Source organism: Oncorhynchus keta, chromosome 5 (genome assembly GCF_023373465.1).
Source record: "Oncorhynchus keta strain PuntledgeMale-10-30-2019 chromosome 5, Oket_V2, whole genome shotgun sequence".
Taxonomy (NCBI): Eukaryota; Metazoa; Chordata; class Actinopteri; order Salmoniformes; family Salmonidae; genus Oncorhynchus; species Oncorhynchus keta.
Genome location: NC_068425.1, coordinates 18,188,602 through 18,207,939, shown reverse-complemented (window position 1 = coordinate 18,207,939; position 19,338 = coordinate 18,188,602). Strand labels below are relative to the sequence as shown.

Sequence of the window (19,338 nt, the reverse complement as noted above, 5' to 3'; positions counted from 1 at the left end):
GACTGATGGTCTGCTTTCATGCTCTTGGTAATTACACCACAATCATAATGTCACTCACAGCTCCCTCTCCTCAGCTGCAAACCATTACAATCATTATTTCCACACACACTTTAAGAAAAAGGCCTTGCAACTCCGCCGAAGCGCCCTTCCCTCGTGGGAAAGAAAATTATAACGATAATGTGCAGCATGCAGAGTTGTATAAAATGAAAAAAGGACAAAAAAAAAACGAGAAAACTACACACAGTTGAAAAAAACATGCAGCTTTAAAAATTCCACCCAGCGAGCGCATTGGATTTACAGTGATCGGCCTGAAATGAAATGGTAATAAAAAGAGAATTGCGGGATGGGGGAGTGGGAGTCTGTGGATGACTGAAAATGTGATTGTTAATGAGGTGGGAGCCAGTTTTCTACTCTTTGTTTCCAGCTAAAGCCTTTTGCCAAGTTATAGAGAATCTGGGTTGCTACAGTGTATTGTGTGTCCCGGGGTACAGAAATGAGCCATAATGGGAGGTAATTGAGTATCATGGTTGGTGGAGAAGTTGGAGAGGGGAGAAGCATTAATATGACCATATTAGATATCAGGGCCAGTGAGTTCAAGGCCATCCAGAGAAGGGTATCTGTGCTCACCTCCTCATAGGGAGGTTATGCCCCACACATCGCATGGCTACCATGACACATCACCACTCCAGCTACCTCAGAGTCCTCTGTCTGTCCATTTTGTCTTCATATATGAGGGAGTCATTGGTTGGGATCCTAATCTTAGAGCACAAACATTGAACCCTGTGAATTCTGTGTGTAACTTCTGAGTCGTATATTTGAGTTGTTCCATAGATTCTGTGTGTTCGTGGTATACAAAACAACCCTTGCAGATTCTGCTACAGTACTTCATTATAACAGCAAATCCATGATTGACTTTACCACAATGAGTGTTGTAGCACAGCAAATATGTATATTCCATCGTGTGAAAAGGAGAGACTCAACAACCATAGCATATGGCTCTACCATGTGTTACTTAATGAGCGATTTACTCCCATAGACCACGAAATGTGGGGCTCATTTAAGGAGCGATGCTGGATGAGTGTTTGCGTGTGTTGCAGTCAACTCAACTCTATAAAGGAGGAAAACAGTTTTTGATCCCCTTCGAACCCACTCTCTGTAACCTTTCACTTTTGTGGTCCTGTGTGCTTTTTATGACCTCAGAGAGAGAAAGATGGAGAGAGAGAACTTCCATGAATACACTGAGTTAGACAGAGACTACAACTTGGGAACAGGTTTCATTCCACCTGCTGTTACACAACTGCCCAAATTATGTGTATGTTTGTCACTCTGAAAGTTAGTGTTTATCAGAATTATTTTGGTATATAATTTTAAAAATATCAAGGTAACGTTTGTCATTTCAGTCATTTCATATTCACGGATGAAATCAACCGGTATGGAATGCTGTGAGCATGACCTTGTGTGGTGAGAAGGGGAAGTTACAGTTATGTGGTCTGCACAAACCCCTGACCACACACTTTCCCCTCCCTCCCTCCCTCCCTCCCTCCCTCCCTCCCTCCCTCCCTCCCTCCCTCCCTCCCTCCCTCCCTCCCTCCCTCCCTCCCTCCCTCCCTCCCTCCCGCTCTATATCTCTCTATATCCCTCCCTCCCTCCCTCTCTGTCTCTCTCTATATCTCTCCCTCCCTCAGTCTCTGGCTCCCCTGGTTGTGTGCAGTATAATTGGCCACACAGAGCCCAGATCTCTTTGTTTCTCCTGCAGAGGCTTGGGGTGTAAATGCACAAGCAGTAGGCCTCATAAATCTGAGGGACTCCAGTGGTCTGATCAAAATTTCAGCTCCACAATTACTTTACCCCCACAACACTATACCACACTTAGGACCTGGTCCAAAACTTGTTTTATTACTTTGTGAAAAGCGTGTGCTTGTGCGTGCGTGTGTGCGTGCGTGTGTGCGTGTGTGTGTGTGTGTGTGTAATGTAAACATATGTTTCCCATGCCAATAAAGCCCTTTGAATTCAATTGAAGTGAGAGAAAGACTTTGTCTGTGAGAGGGTACATGCCTCTGTAAATTGTTCTCAGTATGACCAATATTCTGTGTTTTCTAATACACTCCTCCTTCCTTGGGACACTATCTTGTTTTGGTAGCATACAGTATGTTCTTGCCAAGCAGTCCTCAGGTTGGGCTGTTTTTCAGTTTCAAGTCAACTTAATTTTAGTAAATGTCCCAAGCCAGAGCAACAGTGTGGCTCTGCTGTTTCAACTGCAGTCATCATTACAGGTTTCAGTCTGGACTTGATGTCTGATAGTGTTCTATACACTCTGCAATGAAATGTCTTACTTACTTGTACATCGGCCTGGGCTGGAAGTGTGCACTGAAATTCAGTCAACATGCAGAAAGTGTCTTTGTATCAGGGGTAACACATAGAAGTAACACAAAATGTGCAGAACACTGACAAATATTTTTTACATTTGTTTCACAAACTAATTTATGCAGAGGCAGTGTAACTGTAGTGTAATAACAATGTCATACTATTGTAGGTATACCCATTCATTTACATAGCTAGAGTAAAATTGACATGGGTCTAGATAAAATTAATCCCAACCAAGACCCCAGTTTCGTTCATTTCCAATCTCATTAAATGTTTCCTCTACCTTCTCGTTTCTCAGATGGAAAACAAATGACATTTCCAATATTTTAAGTCAATCTCTTAATATCAAGTCATTATTTATCAACGTTATATGTCTTTATTTTCGGCCATAGGCCCCATATGAAGCATCACCTTTGACCTTAAAGCAATCATATTCTTATGATTGCATGGACTTTACTAACTGGTACGCCTAATAAGCATATAATAATATTTCATAGAAAACACTTCAAAACAAAATCACATCGTAGCTATAGCAAATGTTTAGCTCATTGCAAAATACAATGCTCAGACTGGAGGACCTTCTGTAAAGCATGTTACCTTCTCGTTTAGGATATAGTCTACTCAATACACGTCGTACTGATAAAACTCTGGATATTACGCATTCGGCGTTCCTATTCATTTAACCCTCGTAATAACATATTTGTTACCCTAAAGAAAGAGAGCGGTGTATTGTCATTATGCATGGTTACTGAGTATGAGCTGAAACGACCGGATTAAGCAGAAGTTTGCCGCCGCATGATTTACGAAGTTGGGAGATTCATGTTAATGATATTATGTTGTATAGCAAACACCGTCGCCCCTGATCAATCCCCACCCAAAATATCCGTGCGCACGAAGGGAGAATCGGTGGAAGAGGGTGGGAGACAAAACTTTTTTCCCCCAAAAGTTTGTGTAAGCTTTCACTTTCAGCCTTCTAGGCGGGGTTACAGTACAGCATGGAGTGAGCGAAACAGGACGGCGAGCGATTGCAATGCAGCACTACAGCGAACTTCCATCCAACTTAAATAAGCTCTCCAATTTTCATTTCTAAAAATAACCATGTACTCCCCGTACTGCTTGACACAGGTAAATGCCATTATTTCATTGTTATTGCTTAGTATACAGTCGGTGTTGCGGGTTAGATTAGTGGTCCCACCATTTGCAACTATGTAATAGTTTAATTTGAGCGTATTTGTTACTCTCTGTTCCTTTCTGATAGCATTTGTCTTGTATCTCTGACACTTTTTGTTCTTAGATGGCATTTCTTCGCAGGGCTTTCTTATGCGTTTCATTACACATGGTTTTGTAGAGAAAATGGCGCTCCTCCCGAATCTATTTAATATAAAAGGAGGGGAGAAGTGGAGGAGGAGAAAGGAGTGAATGTAGAAAACTGGACTTGAAGTTTTGTGTTACATGTGATGGATGGTCTTACATTGACATTTTCCAAAATGTTGATCTCGCAAACGCTTGGCAGTGAGAGAGGCTACATGTGGAAGCGTAGCCGTCAAAAAGCTTTATCCGCTAACGGTTGAATCTGTGACAGTCGAGGACTTTAGGTCGGTGTGTGCTGCCGCCAGTTCTACAGTAGCCTACACTTGTCAACCGTGCTCGATTCTGATTAACATAACGTACCTATTTAGTGAAAGTAAATGTTCGGGAATATAATGTTTAGACTATTTTACGCACGAGTATCTCACTGCATATATTCGCCATAAGGATTATTTTCAAGGTTCTGATCATGCCCAGTTGATATTAACTTATTTTAGCGACTCTGGTCCACTGTACCTAGCACAAATGCTGTATTTAATCTGCTATTATAAACTCTTGACCATTTATGTTCATAGTAAAACAACCATCCCACAATTTACAGCCAATAAATATTCCATAACTTTGAATGAGAAACCTACCTCTGATGTTTTACTCCGTGCTGCTTTTCCCTAAATGTATAACCTACGTTCAACTATACAGTGGATGTCCAGACCCCACAACCTGGTATATTTGGTATACATACACCATGCATTGTAAAGTTCACTCATATTCAATGGGGAATTACTCTTGTACTTCCACATGCAATATTCCACATTTCTGAGGACAGTTGGGCAGATAGCTTATGAGTTGAACAGCTTATTGGCACTAATTGGTCATTGATAAGGTCCTACCCAAATAAAATGTACTTTTGTAAAGCAATATAGAATCTCTTGCTATATAATATAACTAAATACATTATTGTTCAATATGCTCATTAAATGTAAAATCTGTTTTGATATATTGTATTTGTTAAAACTGGAGAGTTGATCAGGTACCAGTCTCAGAACCTACATCTACTTTTTTAAATCAATAATTTTTTGAAAATATATATAAAGCTTCTCTTTTTCTATTTTATGAAATGATAGTCTATTTGTCCTGGAGGAAAGAGAGTGTTAACAAGTAGTATGGTGCCTGAGATGTGGTCAATGGATTGTAACAAAACAGTGCATTGCACAGTCATAAGATAACTTAAACAGTTAGTTATTTAGTTTATGGATGTGTTTACTTTGAAAACATCATGTGTATTAGTAATAGTCCGTATTTACTTTGAAAACATCATGTGTATGTATTAGTAATAGTCCGTATTTACTTTGAAAACATCATGTGTATTAGTAATAATCCTATAACTTCTCTGTCAAATGAACAGTGATTTAAGGTCAGGCTCGATTCTAAAATGACCAAATGTCACACATCATTGCTTAACTTTTTTTTGACTCACCAAGAACCCCAAATCTATGAGGTTCAGTAACTATTCATTTATGACTTATGTGCAATATCATTATTCTTGGAACTGGAATTGTCCTTAGCTTGACAAAGTAACTTGGAGGGAAGCACCAGAGAAAGCTCTGTTTGAAGTTGTACTGTCAACAGTATGTGTTCACAGATAAATGTGACATACAACAGGGGGTTTTGAGCCCACTGACTGAAAATATTTAACATATTTTAGCAATATAATCCACATAATATAAACCTACAATGTTCCTTGGCCTAAACTTAATCGTGAGGCACCCATCATTTAACTCTCTGCATCAATATATTCCTGGTTCTGCAAAAACATTTTAGTGGTCTGCTTTTCTTCTTTCTATGCATCTCTGTGTAGATGTTTTGTTAGTTTATGGATTCTTTAAAAAAAACATGCCTTTTTCTGGGTCCAAAATAGAATGGTTGTTGATATTATCTGCAATTCTATGACTCTCCTAACCAGTGGCATAACTGTTGGAAATCTATTCCTATAAAGCAAACTTGTTTATCCCTTGGTTTCACTGGACAGTAGACTGCCAAGGCCTGTGTGATGTGTAATTCATTCCTGATTTTACAGTGTTTTATTAAAACAATTTTACTTCCATGCCTCTGACTCCTGTTACAGAAGGAGAGAGGGTGTTTTTCTCAGTTGCAGTCACGGCCAGTAGTCTGTTTTCATTTAAAACTGTAGAATGATCATATGTTGTTCTCTGTTCTATTCCCTGATTGACAGAAGCAAGACAAAGCTGATTTTAATACTTTTTTAGAAGTCTATATCTATTGGAAGAGAGTGTCTTGTATTTTTTAGGCCACACGGGTCTAAATGAAATTTTACTGAGAAAGAAAATAGGCCCACATATTTAGAAATGATGGAATGGGACTTTATCAGATGCACAGAGAAGGAATCTCTATGTAGGCTCGAACTTTTCTCTCCAACAGTTTAGCATTGAGATTTTGGTAGGCCTATACACATATAGCTTAATTTTCTAATGCATATTTATTTCCAGGGTTTTTGGAATTGATAAATGTAATATTTTTACTAAAGCGGCAGTATGAAAAGAAAATGATGCTTGCATAGAGCCAGAGATTTTTTTTGTCCGTTAATTAAAATGAATTGGCAACATAACTGACTGCACATTCCGCACGTGCTGCAAATATGCAGAAGAAGGCCTATAGGTTAAATCATTTGGACTGGATAAACTATATAATTATATTATTTAAAGTTATACATTGACTGTATAGAGTTTGGTATGTTCATGCATTTTAGGGAGATATTCAACAAGAGAACAGCTTTGTGCATTGCACTCGTCCAGCGTGCGTGGAGCTTGCGCCTCCCTGCCCAGCCCAAGCCTCCTGTAATTCCCTTTACTTCTGATGTGCCTCTTGTCTGCAGATGTAGACTCACATTTTTGTTTATTTAATTAAGGTTAATAATTAAAAAACGAGTGTGGACCTCGGATATGGCAACACAATATAAACAATCGAATAAATTATTAACAGTGGTAAAAAGCCTTTCTGGAGAGTGGCGAGATGGATGGGGTGGAATAGAGGCAAATTATGGAAAGCATTCAGAGGTCCAGATATACTTTATTCGTGTGTTGTTTCTAGTGGGCATACATGTTTTATGATGTTATAAACATTACAATGTAAGCCCCATACCAAAGTTATCTACAGTAGGTATGGAAATAGACTATACCAAATTCACCGTGTTGTGTGGCTGGCTGATATAGGCTATTGACTGAGTTTTTAGATAGCGTTGCCTTTTCCAGTCTTGCAGCACTACACTCTTAGAATAAAGGGTGCTATCTAGAACCTAAAAGGGTTATTCGGCTCTCGAGAACCCTTTGAAGAACCCTTCTGGTTCCAGGTACCAGCCCCTTGAGTTGCATTTAGAACCCTTTCCACAGAGGATTCTACATGGAACCCAAAATAGTTTTATCTGGAACCAAAAAAAGATTATCCTATGGGGACACCCGAATAATCCTTTTGGGAACCCTTTTTTGTAAGAGTGTGGGGCTTTTTCATTTATGTAGGTACGATTAATCAAACCAGATTAGATCAGTAAAGCAGAATTCAACACTTTTCTTCTCTACACAGTGGAGTATCCGTGATATTGAAAAATACACATGACATTGTTATTGTTGTTGTTGTTATAGTCATTGTTAGGCATAGCCTATTATTTGGCTATAACACGGAAGCATGGCATGCTTGGCTTGTTTCCATAAAGCCACCAGGTCATAACCATTTTCTTTTCGCATTTGCCTAAGCCACTTTATGCTAATGACTTTGTTTATGCTCACAAGTTTATACAATAAATGAAATGTGATCACCCTATACTATTCTTACTCGTACGACATTTTAACATCCTCTTCTCTTTGCTCTCCTGCTCGCGGGACGGTGACCCCTGCGCGGGAATGCTTTTCACACCTCTTAACACCCTCGCGACACTAAAGTATTGCACTACTCACCTTCTAAACAATCCATTAGTGGTAAGTGTTGCCCTATTATTTATTTTAAGGCATATATATTTTAATGTGTGTTATATAGATTTTATTAGGCATTGTTACCATATGTTGTTGTAGCCCATATTACTTTTTTTTAATACTAAAAATTAAAAAACGTTCGTTTAACTTAACCATTCATCTTATTGAAAGGAAGCATCATTTGCTAAATGTATTTCCCACACGTTCGGACTTTGTTGAAAAACAGTCAAGGTATGGGCACAAGGCCCAAAAATATATTGGCCCGTTTTTTTTAGACAACTCAATGCTAGTCAATCACTTTTGCCTTCGGCCTAAAGTCCTACTAAGTTGTTTAAAAAGCTTAACATATATAAACCAAAAGTTAACTGCGGAGAAAGAACAAGATGGCTATTTAATACAGTTTCGTTATAGGCCTAATTTCTGCAGTTTGTAGCCCCGCAGCACCGATTGGCTGAAAGTAGCCTACTAGCCGTCCATTCAAGCAGATAGGCCTAATGTTTAGCAAAAGTAAGTCACATAATTTCAGGATGTCATCTAAAATTTGCAAACTTGTTGCCTTGAAAATGTATTTTGCTTTTCCCATTTTCATGCAATTAACCCTTGAGTGGCAAACCCAAAATGTTTTATCATTAACCGATTATTTGCATGCATATTTGAGACAGAAAGACTAAACAGATATTTGTAGTATTTCGAAACAATTTAGTCCTAAGGAACATATTTCTTGTTGCAAGTCATCTTTGTATTGCAGATCATTAAATAATTCACCTTTGTCTTAATTACCTTCATGCCTACATTTGTGGCTTAATTCACTGCCCTAAATTAGGTTAGGCCTAAATGAGTATGTATTACTGTGTGTTGCTGCATGAAGATAGACACATATAATTGATGTCATTATCAGTTGTTATCAGGCATGGTGTTTTGAATTTAAACATATTCCACTGAAACCTCCATGTAGACATTTTGTGAGGTGGCCTTACAAACTCTCCTCACCCATCCCCTTCCTCTCCTCTCTTCTCCCCTCCTGTCCTCCACTCCCTCCTACTCTCCTCACCCGTCTCCTTCCAACCTCTCCTCTCCTCACCCCTCCCCTCCTCTAACCTCTCCTCCCCCCTCCCCCCCACCCCCTCCTGTCCTATCCCCTCTCTCTCCCCAGGCCTGGAAAATGAGTTGGAACAGCTGTTCAGGGGATTAAAATCTGATGGAACCACAGTCTGAATAAACAGAAATGTTGGATTTTTTGAAGTAAAGATACACACTCATACAAACAGCCCCATGCACTCCCCAACCACACACACACACACACACACACACACACACACACACACACACACACACACACACACACACACACACACACACACACACACACACACACACACACACACACACACACACACACACACACACACACACACACCAGAACCTTCCGTCCTACGTCCGAATGCGATTAGGCCACTGTGTGGTTATCACTGGACCAGGATCCACATTTTTTAGGCTGAATGGCAATGATGTTTTATACTGATGTTTAAGAGGCACTCGGACAGCACCGACTGTGGTTCATCTATGGAGCAAAAACAAATACCCAAAGTGTAGAGTTCCAAAACACTGAATTTCAGTGGGAAGAAAAGTAGGCTTTCATGACTTTTATAGAATTTCAATGGCGGACATATTGAATTATTATATTACTGTGCTTGAGTTCAGTTGTGCAGAGAGCAAGCCCCCCTGCCCTGCAGTAAAGCCAATCAGAATGATGCAATGAATGTATGTAGTCTGATAGTGCTTTTCTGATTGGTGTGGAATATAGCCATTGGAGTGAGCCAGTAGAATAATAACCCCTGTGTTCCAGACAGCCCAAGTCAGTAATGAATTTAATGGGTATGTGAACATTATTATGTTCTCCTCCTCTATCCCTTGTTGAAGGTTGGAGTTACGGTGAAAATCGGAGTCCCCCAATGGCCTTGTAGGTGTCTCGTGGCAGCGGGTGGCTCTTTTCCCATCATGTAATGGGGACACCAGCAGGCCACAATGCCAGACGCTCACAAGGACACTGTGTTCCCTTTATTTATTCATTCCTACTAGGCCACCACCACCACCACCACCACCACCACCACCACCACCACCACCACCACCACCACCAAGTCTCCTTTGGTGGTTGGTTGGTAGGTGGTGGAGTTGGCAAATTCAAACAGCCATAAACAATGAGGTGGCAAAGCCCTGGTCTCTGTAATCACAGATATGGGCTGGCTGGTGGCTGGTGCTGTTATCTATTCTTCAGGGAGGAGGTACTGTGTCCTGGACCTTTGGATGCCCCGACTTGTTAACATTTAATGAACATATCAAGAATATTTAAAGGACATATCAAGGTTTTGTTGATAAATGTTTTTGGAACATTTTCCATCAGACTTTGTAAGTCCATGTTGTCCACTGCTGTATCTCCAAAACATGTCTGTCTATTTTATGTAGAATTCAGTACACTGTGTGATGGGGAAGACAAACACTGGATGAATTGGATGTATTTTGGCAAGAGGGAATATAGATTTGAATTAAGTACCATGTAGTTTTTATCTCAAGCTGCATGCAGAAAAGCCCAAACCAACTGAGTCTCATTCAGTATCTGCACAGCTGTCCTAGCATCCGTGGAGAATGGATTCCTATTGCTATTGCCATGGGAGTCTCCAGCCAAGAAGAATAGGAGGATATCCAGTGTGTGTGCAGAAAGAGTGGTGTGTGTGTGTGTGTGCGCGCGCATGCATGCGCCGCACTGCCGTCTCCACCCTCCTGCCTTTCCCTTCGCTCATGTCACCCCTGGCATGGATTATGCTTTGGCAGAACCCTGGCAATGCCTTTAGCCCCAGTGCGGTTCCGTGGTCGCTGATATGTTGTGCTGTTGCCATGGCTACAGAACACACACACACACACGCACACACAAGCACAAATGACATAATTGAGCTAGAATATACATAGGCACACACAAATACGTCTGTACAATATGGGAGAGAGAAGGGGCTAAAGTGAAAATGTGGCTTTCCCATACAAATCAACAGAGGGATGGAGGGAAGGATCCCAGCTCTGTAGGAGCTGTGGGCAATAAGGCAGCTGCATGGGATGGACTGACACGTTGGTACAGTATGTGCTTTCCATGATTAGTCATGAATCTAAAGAGTGGAGCACCTATTATCACCTATTATCACCTATTATCACCTATTATCTAATATTTAGACCACTGACTGTCTGACAACTAGTTTATCTGGAAGTGAGAGGATATGGTGAGGTTGGTGGTATTTGTGTAAGAGAGGGCTGCTTGGGTTTGCAGAGATAGGCATGCCATGGTGTGTTTTGACAGTTAAAAAGGTCTACAGTATGTTGGTCTTATTTCCTTTGCCATTTATTTCTCACCATGCAACATTCTCTCTGTTCTCTACCCATCCCCTGTGGAGTGTTAGTGTGGGGGAGATGGTAAGTCCTAGTGTTTTTGCCTGATGGGCCCTATCTCAGAGGGCATCGGTGAGATATGCAGACCTCACCCACTAGCACTCTGTTACACTCCACTAGGTCTGTAGTGTGGTGTAATGGCAGTGTTTGAATTGAAAAGTGCCACACAATTCAGAATTGAGGGGATTGTATGGAGCTTAACAACACGGAGGGAGTCTGCTCTAGACAGAAATGTAGACTCCTGTGTCCTAAGTCTATCAGTAGTAGTGCTGTAATGGATGTATAAGTGATTAATAAAAGCTGGTTGCATGTGCTCTTAATATCAAATACCTCAAAATGTTTTGGGTTTGTTTGTCTCATACGGAGCATAAACTTCACATCAAGTGTGTGATTGGTAATATGAGAAAGAGCATGAAGATCCATTGTTTTGGCATGTCACAGGTCTCTGCTGCTGCTCATTGACACCCCACTGAAGGTCACTACAGTAGGGGCCTGTTGTTTGTTATGGAGGTGGGGACAGCAGTCTGGTCACTGACCTCAACTCCCACTGATCTAAATATATAGACCCCTCATTACATTGCTGTTGGATTCATCTGTATGAAATCTGAGATCTATCTACCCCTCTTCCTCCCTCTTGCTCGCTCTCTCTCCCTACCAGACACAAACACACTCATAACCAAGCATGCACAAGCTCACACAAATATGGCACAATCTTGCCTCTGAATCGGTAATATCTCCACATCTATTTCAACACACCCATCCAAAACACACACGTACAGTATGTGAGTGAAAACAGACACACATACATGCACATTCAAACCCTCTCAGGCTTTATGCATTATGCATTAATGGACACATACACCGGCAAACACACACGCTCAAACACTTCCCACACCTGCACACACTTAAGCACGAGGCGCAGGTGTGCATTCTTGACTCTCCCTTGTCAGTCTGGTGCCGACCGTCAAAATCACAGCCAGCACCACTAGACCAGAGTGATGATTGGGGAGGTAGTGTTGGTGGGGTGGAGGGGGGCTGTTGTGTTGCCAGCGTACCATGTGTGCCAGCTCCTCGACTGACTCCTAACCCATATGGCACTTCACTCCCTAACCTCCCCCAAATGTGACTGTGGAAACATACTGCATTAGCACTTCTCCCTGCACCTGGCTGTGGCTGAAGAGACAATTATGTACATTAGCAGACAACTGCAAAATACCTCATCTCACAACAATGAATGTGGGGAGTGGTGGTGGTTGGGCGAGGGGAGAAGTTTAGGGTAGTTGTAAAGTGAAGACGTCACCCAATGACATCACATATTGTTCTCATGTAATGTTGCCATTTTGCAACTCTTTCTGATGATCAGGTGAATCAAGGTGTAAGTTGATTTGTGGGTTTTGGTTCAATTAATGACACTAGTTTAATCGTGTTTCCTGTTTGTTATACCTCATTGAGTTAGTGTGTTGAAATAGAATCGGTTTTGTTTTTCTAGCCTAGGGTGTGATGAATGCAGCTGAGAGTTGGAACTCTGATCCTGGATAAGATTACCAATCTGAAAATGATCACTTTATAACTAAAAGTGTACATCGAAGTAAACAATATGTTTTGCTTACATATTTTAATAAGGAATGAGAATGATCTACACCGGGATAAATGGAGCATTTAATGGGTTAAACTTGGAGGGAAGAGGTTTTCCTGTCTTGGGGACGGGTGGTGGAGCATTGCCGTTTGGATTCTAACAAATCCTCAAGTCAAGCTGTAACAAAAGCACTTGTAACCTTATTTCAAGAGCTGAAAAAAACACACAAGGTAAAAGGAAAATTAGAAGTTGAAGAGACAAGGATCATAAACAACAATATCAGTATCTTAGGCTGGCAAGGCTGCACATCTGTTGGTCTCAGGTTCTTCTTTCTTTCTTTCTTTCTTTCTTTCTTTCTTTCTTTCTTTCTTTCTTTCTTTCTTTTTTCTCTCTCTCTCTTTCCTTCTCTCTCTAGCTCTGTCTGTCTGTCTGTCTGTCTGTCTGTCTGTCTGTCTGTCTGTCTGTCTCTCTGTCTCTCTGTCTCTCTGTCTCTCTGTCTCTCTGTCTCTCGCCCTCGCTCTCGCTCTCTCTGTCTGTTTCTCTGTCACTCTGTCTGTGCTGTTTGGCCACCCGGTCCAGCGAGGATTCGCTATCGCCCTGGGAACAAAGCACTGCAGCTCTCTCCTCAGAGCAGGAAGTTGGGCCCTGGCCAGTGGTGGAAAATCTATACGCATAATATAACATATCCTTACCTTACATGAACTCTGAGGAGGACTAGCAGCTATGAGAAAACACAGAAAGGGTGTGTGTGTGTGTGTCCTGAGATTCTTGTGAGGGTCTGCTGGCTGTGGCTGTAGGCCATACTGAGAGTAGTGTGGAGAGCAGGGCAGGGCCCTTGGTAGTAGTCAAACACAAATAACTGCTGCTACTCAATGTGGAAAAGGTATCCACAGTACTCTGAACTTCACTTCACTGTTGGGGCTTTGAAAATGACTTCAAGCCAGAGTGTTGCTTTTGACATGGAAACCTTTCAATTTGAGTGGAAAATGTTACCCTCTTCAGTGAATGTTTTGTATTTTTTAAATGTGCAATACTTTAAGGTTTACGTTAAGTAGGCTACAGCCAGATATTCACGTCACATTAAGTTTATTTTTGTCAAAAATACAGATTGAATGTAACAACAATGCATGAAGAAAAACAAGGTCACCACCAGGTTCAATGGGGGACTTCATGACATCACTGTTGAAACTCAAGGAACTGTGTCCCAACTCGCACTGTTTTCACAAAGTGGGAAAAAGCTTCTCCTTCAAACATATGCAGGAGTTTAGAACACCAGCGTTGCTTTGCTCCTTGATCAGCCCTTTCCCATACTTAATAAGATGTCTGCTTGTTTGAGGTATAATTTCTTTTAAAGCACTTTCTCATGTGACCACTCACGACCTGAATGGAGAAACAATGTGCTCTTGTCATGGTCTCAGTTTTTAGTGCTTTGTTGAAAAGAGAATGAGGAAAAAACTACAACCCCTGTCTAAAGTGTCAAGTTTATGTCAGTCTTTTTGGCACAGGATGTCTTGAGAATAACCTTGTAAAACCCAAACACATATCATTATCGTCATCAGTTAAGTTACTTTTTGCCATCTGCAGCATATTATGGGGACTGTCAAGTCTAGACATGATGGACCATCAAATGGTGTTGAATATCTACATCAAATCCCTACACGTTTGTTTTCATTTGTCATGTCATGTCTTTTCCATTACCCAAATACGGATAGTTCCCGACTTGGAGTTAGGACTCTTGTGGGGACCGCAATTCCCTGTATGTCCTGGTCATGCTACTAAAATGTATGATAAAGTAGGAATGGCTTAGGCGGGTGCAGATGTGTACATTATAGTGGGGTTTTAAGTTAGAGATTTATGTTCATCATCTTCAGACTAGATGGAAGAGCTCCTGACCTAAAGACATGTCTGTAGTTGATCTGCTTTGGAGGATGTGCTTGAGTTAGCTGTGTGTGTGTTTGACTGTGTAACCGGGGGTCAATGTGCTGCTAACAGCCTAGCTTCCTCCGACTGCCCCATACTGGGTGCGAACCAGTGATCCTCTGCTTCACAACACACGTGACCGCCATTGACAATGCTCCAAAGGGTTGAGCCAATCAAAAGGTTCCAATTGAATGGCTCCTTCCGCGACATTTCAAGCTAGCCGTGGAGTGAGCTTACAGCACGTTCTTAAAGCCGCTACATTTGCATAGAACATGTTTGAGCCTGAGTGATTAAAGTATATGTTTCAATGAGCATTCAAGGGCAATGTGCATCCATCTTTAAAATCTAAAACATTTGCAGCAGCAACTGCTCGAAGTAAAAACAATCATGGAGAAGAGAGTCTGTGTTTGGGCAATGCAGTAGGTCGGTTAGCGCTCCAAGCCGTTCTTTTAACCAATGTGAATTGTTAGATTCCCCCATCAATCAATACGGTGCATATTTACTGTAACTGAGCTCTATGTATATTTGAGAAAGACTCTTTATAGCCATGGCTGGTTGTGTTCTCTCCTTGGAAGCGGAGTGTGATTAAAACAGACAATATAAGCGTATTGTATTTCCTAGGGGACAGGAAGGAATGTGAATGCATCATAACCATATTACTCTAGTTAGGAACTGTTTCTGTTGCCAAGTCAGTGGATTCATGTGATACCCTCCCTAACAGTGGCTCTGCACAAACAGACAGAACCCAACCCAACTCCAACCAAAAACAGCCACCAGAAAGATGTCTGCCTCCTCCGAATCCATCTGACATTTTTTGTTGTGAGAGAGAGAAGCATGTCGCTGGTGGGACTTTGGCCGGTACAATCCCTCCACTGTTAAAACAATGCCGCAGTTGTCTTCCATAACCTAATTACTCCCTCCAGGGGGAGAAAGGCAACAGCACAAAATCCCAGAGTTAGGGGTTCTGATCTCCACTCTGAAAGAAAAGGCCTCATTCATTTCCCTCCACCACACAGACGGTCTGTTTTTCATTGGTCTAGGATTGGGTTGAGTTTAATAGTTTAATTACAAACTATCATGATATTGGAGTATAAAAGCTTTGTTTTATTTGGAGTCTGCTCCGTGATCTCTTATGAGAATGAGGAGCACTTTCTGTATTACGCCTAGTAAAACTAGTTGGGGTTTTGATTGAGGTCATTTGAACATATCTGACCTCTTGTCCTATGCCCATAATGTGTTGGAGCTGGAGATTAATCAGGATATCACTGTTGTCATGCTCTTGTTGATACAGGCAGACAGATACTGTAAAGGCACACAGAACTAACATGTCTTTCAGGTGCAACTTTTCTGTACAGCAGGCTAGGGAAAAAAATAAAAACATTGTTCCCTCTTAGTTTTTCATCACCTCCATCATGTACTAGCACTGGAAGGTTGCTGAAACGTTATTACAGTAATTGAACACAAGGAAGTCTCTACAGGAAGAAGGGAAAGGGATGTGGGCAGTAGCATTTACCAATAGGAAAGCAGTGTTCATGTCTCTCACTCCCCACAACATCACCCACCTCCTATTTTATTTATTTGTTTATGCGGACTGAGAAAATCAGAGCTGCCATTGTATGACACATGGCAAGTTTACCATTGGATAGCCTTTTTTGTCAATGTTTATTGCTAACTTAGTCTGCTTAAGGAAGTCTCTGCATTTGGTTATCTGGGGCTTTTCCTTCTACTATGTGGCACAGGCTTATAAACACAGAATAAATGAGTCATCATCTTTACATTCATTGACCAGAAGCCTTTATGATGATTTCTTTGGTTGACATTGGCATGAATACAATTAATCTGTATATTAGTTCAGCCCCACACAAATTGAGTTTAGTAACATTAGCTTTTTTGCTTAAGTTTTATTTGTTGTCAGTTGGTTCATGTAAATATAAGGGGTATGCTCTGATGCAGTGAGTGCCTACACAGTATGTCCATGTAGGCCTACTCTATGAACAGGCCACACAAGAAGACCAGACAGTGGTGTGTCTCTGTGAGTGTTTGTGTTAGCCTGAGTTGCTTTCCTGTGCTGTGTGTGGCTGTGTCCGGCGTGTGTGGACCCCGGCCCTCATTGTCGGCATCCTCAACGTTCTTCCGCTCTAGAGGGGATGGCAGCAGAGGAAGCTTAACTTTGCTGACATGAAGGAGGCTCTTCCTTCAGTCTCTCTATTGGTTGATTAACCCTCTCTGTCTACCTGTCTGGGACTAACCACTGGGACTAACCATGAAGCACGTCTGGGGTTCTTATCTCATGTTTGGTTCACTGCAACAACGACAATGAGGACGATAGTACCATTGTTACACAGTTACCATTTTCTTTTCAGATATATAGACATTATGCTTGAACGTAAATCGCATTAATGCACTTTCTTGAACCTCAAAGAGAACATTATTTATTTATTGATTTACATCTATGAAACAAGAAACAAACAAGTACCTGTCTTGTCTATTAAAATAGCTTCCATACTTTCTCTTGGATGATGAAAGGGAATTGAGTCATTATCACGTCAATGACTGCTAGATAATGGTACATGTGGGTTATGTGAAGCGGCTCTATTTAATATCATCACATGAATCATTTTAATCTCTTCCCTCCCCCTCTCTCTCCTCCATTTTAACCTCTCTTTCTTTCTTTCTTTCTTTCTTTCTTTCTTTCTTTCTTTCTTTCTTTCTTTCTTTCTTTCTTTCTTTCTTTCTTTCTTTCTCTCTCTCTCTCTCTCTCTCTCTCTCACTCTCTCACTCTCTCACTCTCTCACTCTCTCTCACACACACAAAACACACACTTTCTCTCTTTCTTAGCAGAGGCAGTCCTTTATTGGACCTATTGCAGACACACCTACAGGAGTGTCCATGAGCTGCACCTCTATTAAACATACCCCCATTTGTGTAATTGGCCCTCAGCAGCAGTAAAACAAAGTACAGGGTGTTTTGGCCTTACTCAAGAACCGTGCAGGTGTGACTGACTGCGGATCAGCAGGCCTCATGGAGGACTCGGAAGCAAGAGTCTAATTGCTGGTTCTCAGTTTCCTCATGTGAGAGAGAATGGTAGAGAGATAGAAACATAGAGACAGAGGGGGGAGAGAAGGGCACAGACATGGAGGGTGAGACAGTGGGGGTTGTGAGTTTGGGATGGCGGCAAAGCATTTGCATAAAGGACAGGGCAGTGTGCCCGGCTGTGGAAAGGGTTGGCATCACGCCTCACCGACTGGCAGAGGGAAGACTGAAGAGAGAGAGAAAAAAATGAGAGATGGAGAAAGACAGAGAGGGGGGGGTAAATTTAGTCAATAGTGCATCCCTTGTTCAGAAAGAGGAGGGCCCTGGCTGTTGGCAGGAGAGCTGGATAAATCTCTAGTTTGATTGTGTGCTAGATTGCCCCTTTATTTCTTTGATTGCAAAGCGTTCAACACTCTGCAAGAGTAGTGTGATTCCCTGTTTGTGCATGTGTGAGTTTTTTGTTCAAGCCATGATTGTCTCCTCACATGTTTCTCAGTCTATGCTTATATGTAATCAGTACATCTTGCAATTTAGAGTTGCTTGTAAAATGCTAACTCTTCCTAACCCTAAAGCACATTATTAGTAAGCTGTATTATCCTCCATGGGTTCAAAGCAGACCCTGGTTTAGACAGTTCTACTGCCTTACCCATACCTAGCCAATGTAATACTACATGCTAATTTACTGCATAGGCATTAATATATCCTCAAGACAAATGGACCACAGAACAGAGAAGGAGACCGAGTCATTTGCTGGTGGCCTCTCCCTGCACTCCAATCAAAATACACCCAGTCCAAAGTGGACTCCGCCCCCACAGACAACACTCCACGGGTCTGGCTCAATCAGAGAGGACCCCAGAGTCACAATGCTGCAGCCGCACTGGCTGCACTACTGATGATGTCATAATAGTAGAGCGTGAAAGGGACGATTATCTAGCATGGGCTTGTTATATCTGTCCCTGGGTATGACTAGCTTGTTACCCATAAAGCCTGTAGTTACGACAGAGACTGTAATGATGCGTCATACTGTACTCTCAGGGCATATGTGTTTTTAATTACTAGACATCCCATTGATTTCTTACCCTGCACTGTTTGAAAGTGGAATAAAGCCCTTTAGCTTAGTTAAGCAGCAAGTTAACACATGAACGTGAGATCCCTCTTTTCATGTAGTGTTGAGATTCTGAATCAAAAGGACATGTAGTGGGTTCTATTTAGACTGTGGAACGTTGTTCAGATCTCTGAGCTCTGGAATGAGTCACAATGCTCATAAAAAGTTCTCCCAACTACATGAATTGGGCCATAGAGATAACAGTAGGCAATGTGCTATGAATTAAATCAGGCCCTATCAAGTTAAAAAAAATACTTTAGATTTCTGAAAACAACATTGCTTTTTGTGACGGACATATTCAGTGAGCTGCCAAGTAAATTGTCATTAGCCATATATTTTAGCCTTGCAGACCATCGTTTGTGGGATTGTTACCAGGGTTTAAGGAGATTAATTGAGATTTAATTGGTGAATGGAACTGTGGACGTTATTTTCTGTGATGAATACATTTCAATTTTAATTCACAACGCCAGAACTGATTGCTAAACAGTCCTTCCTTTAGTGTAATCATGTCCTCCAGAGGTTCAGTGTTTCTTAATGGAGGCCGACAGCGGCTGGGTAGCTGTGGCCCGTCGACTGCTCTCTGAGGAGATAAACATGTTGTCTGGTGCAGAGTCAGC

At 41.5% G+C, this 19,338-nt stretch overlaps 1 protein-coding gene across 1 annotated transcript in view; it reads left to right on the top strand.

Moving 5' to 3' along the window:
* Positions 1-19,338, top strand: part of LOC118365805 (nuclear factor 1 X-type-like) — a 188,116-nt gene that overhangs the window by 17,314 nt on the left and 151,464 nt on the right. Inside the window, 1 exon segment of the mRNA XM_052518915.1 lies at positions 7,626-7,661. Coding sequence (XP_052374875.1) covers positions 7,626-7,661 — 36 coding nt within the window.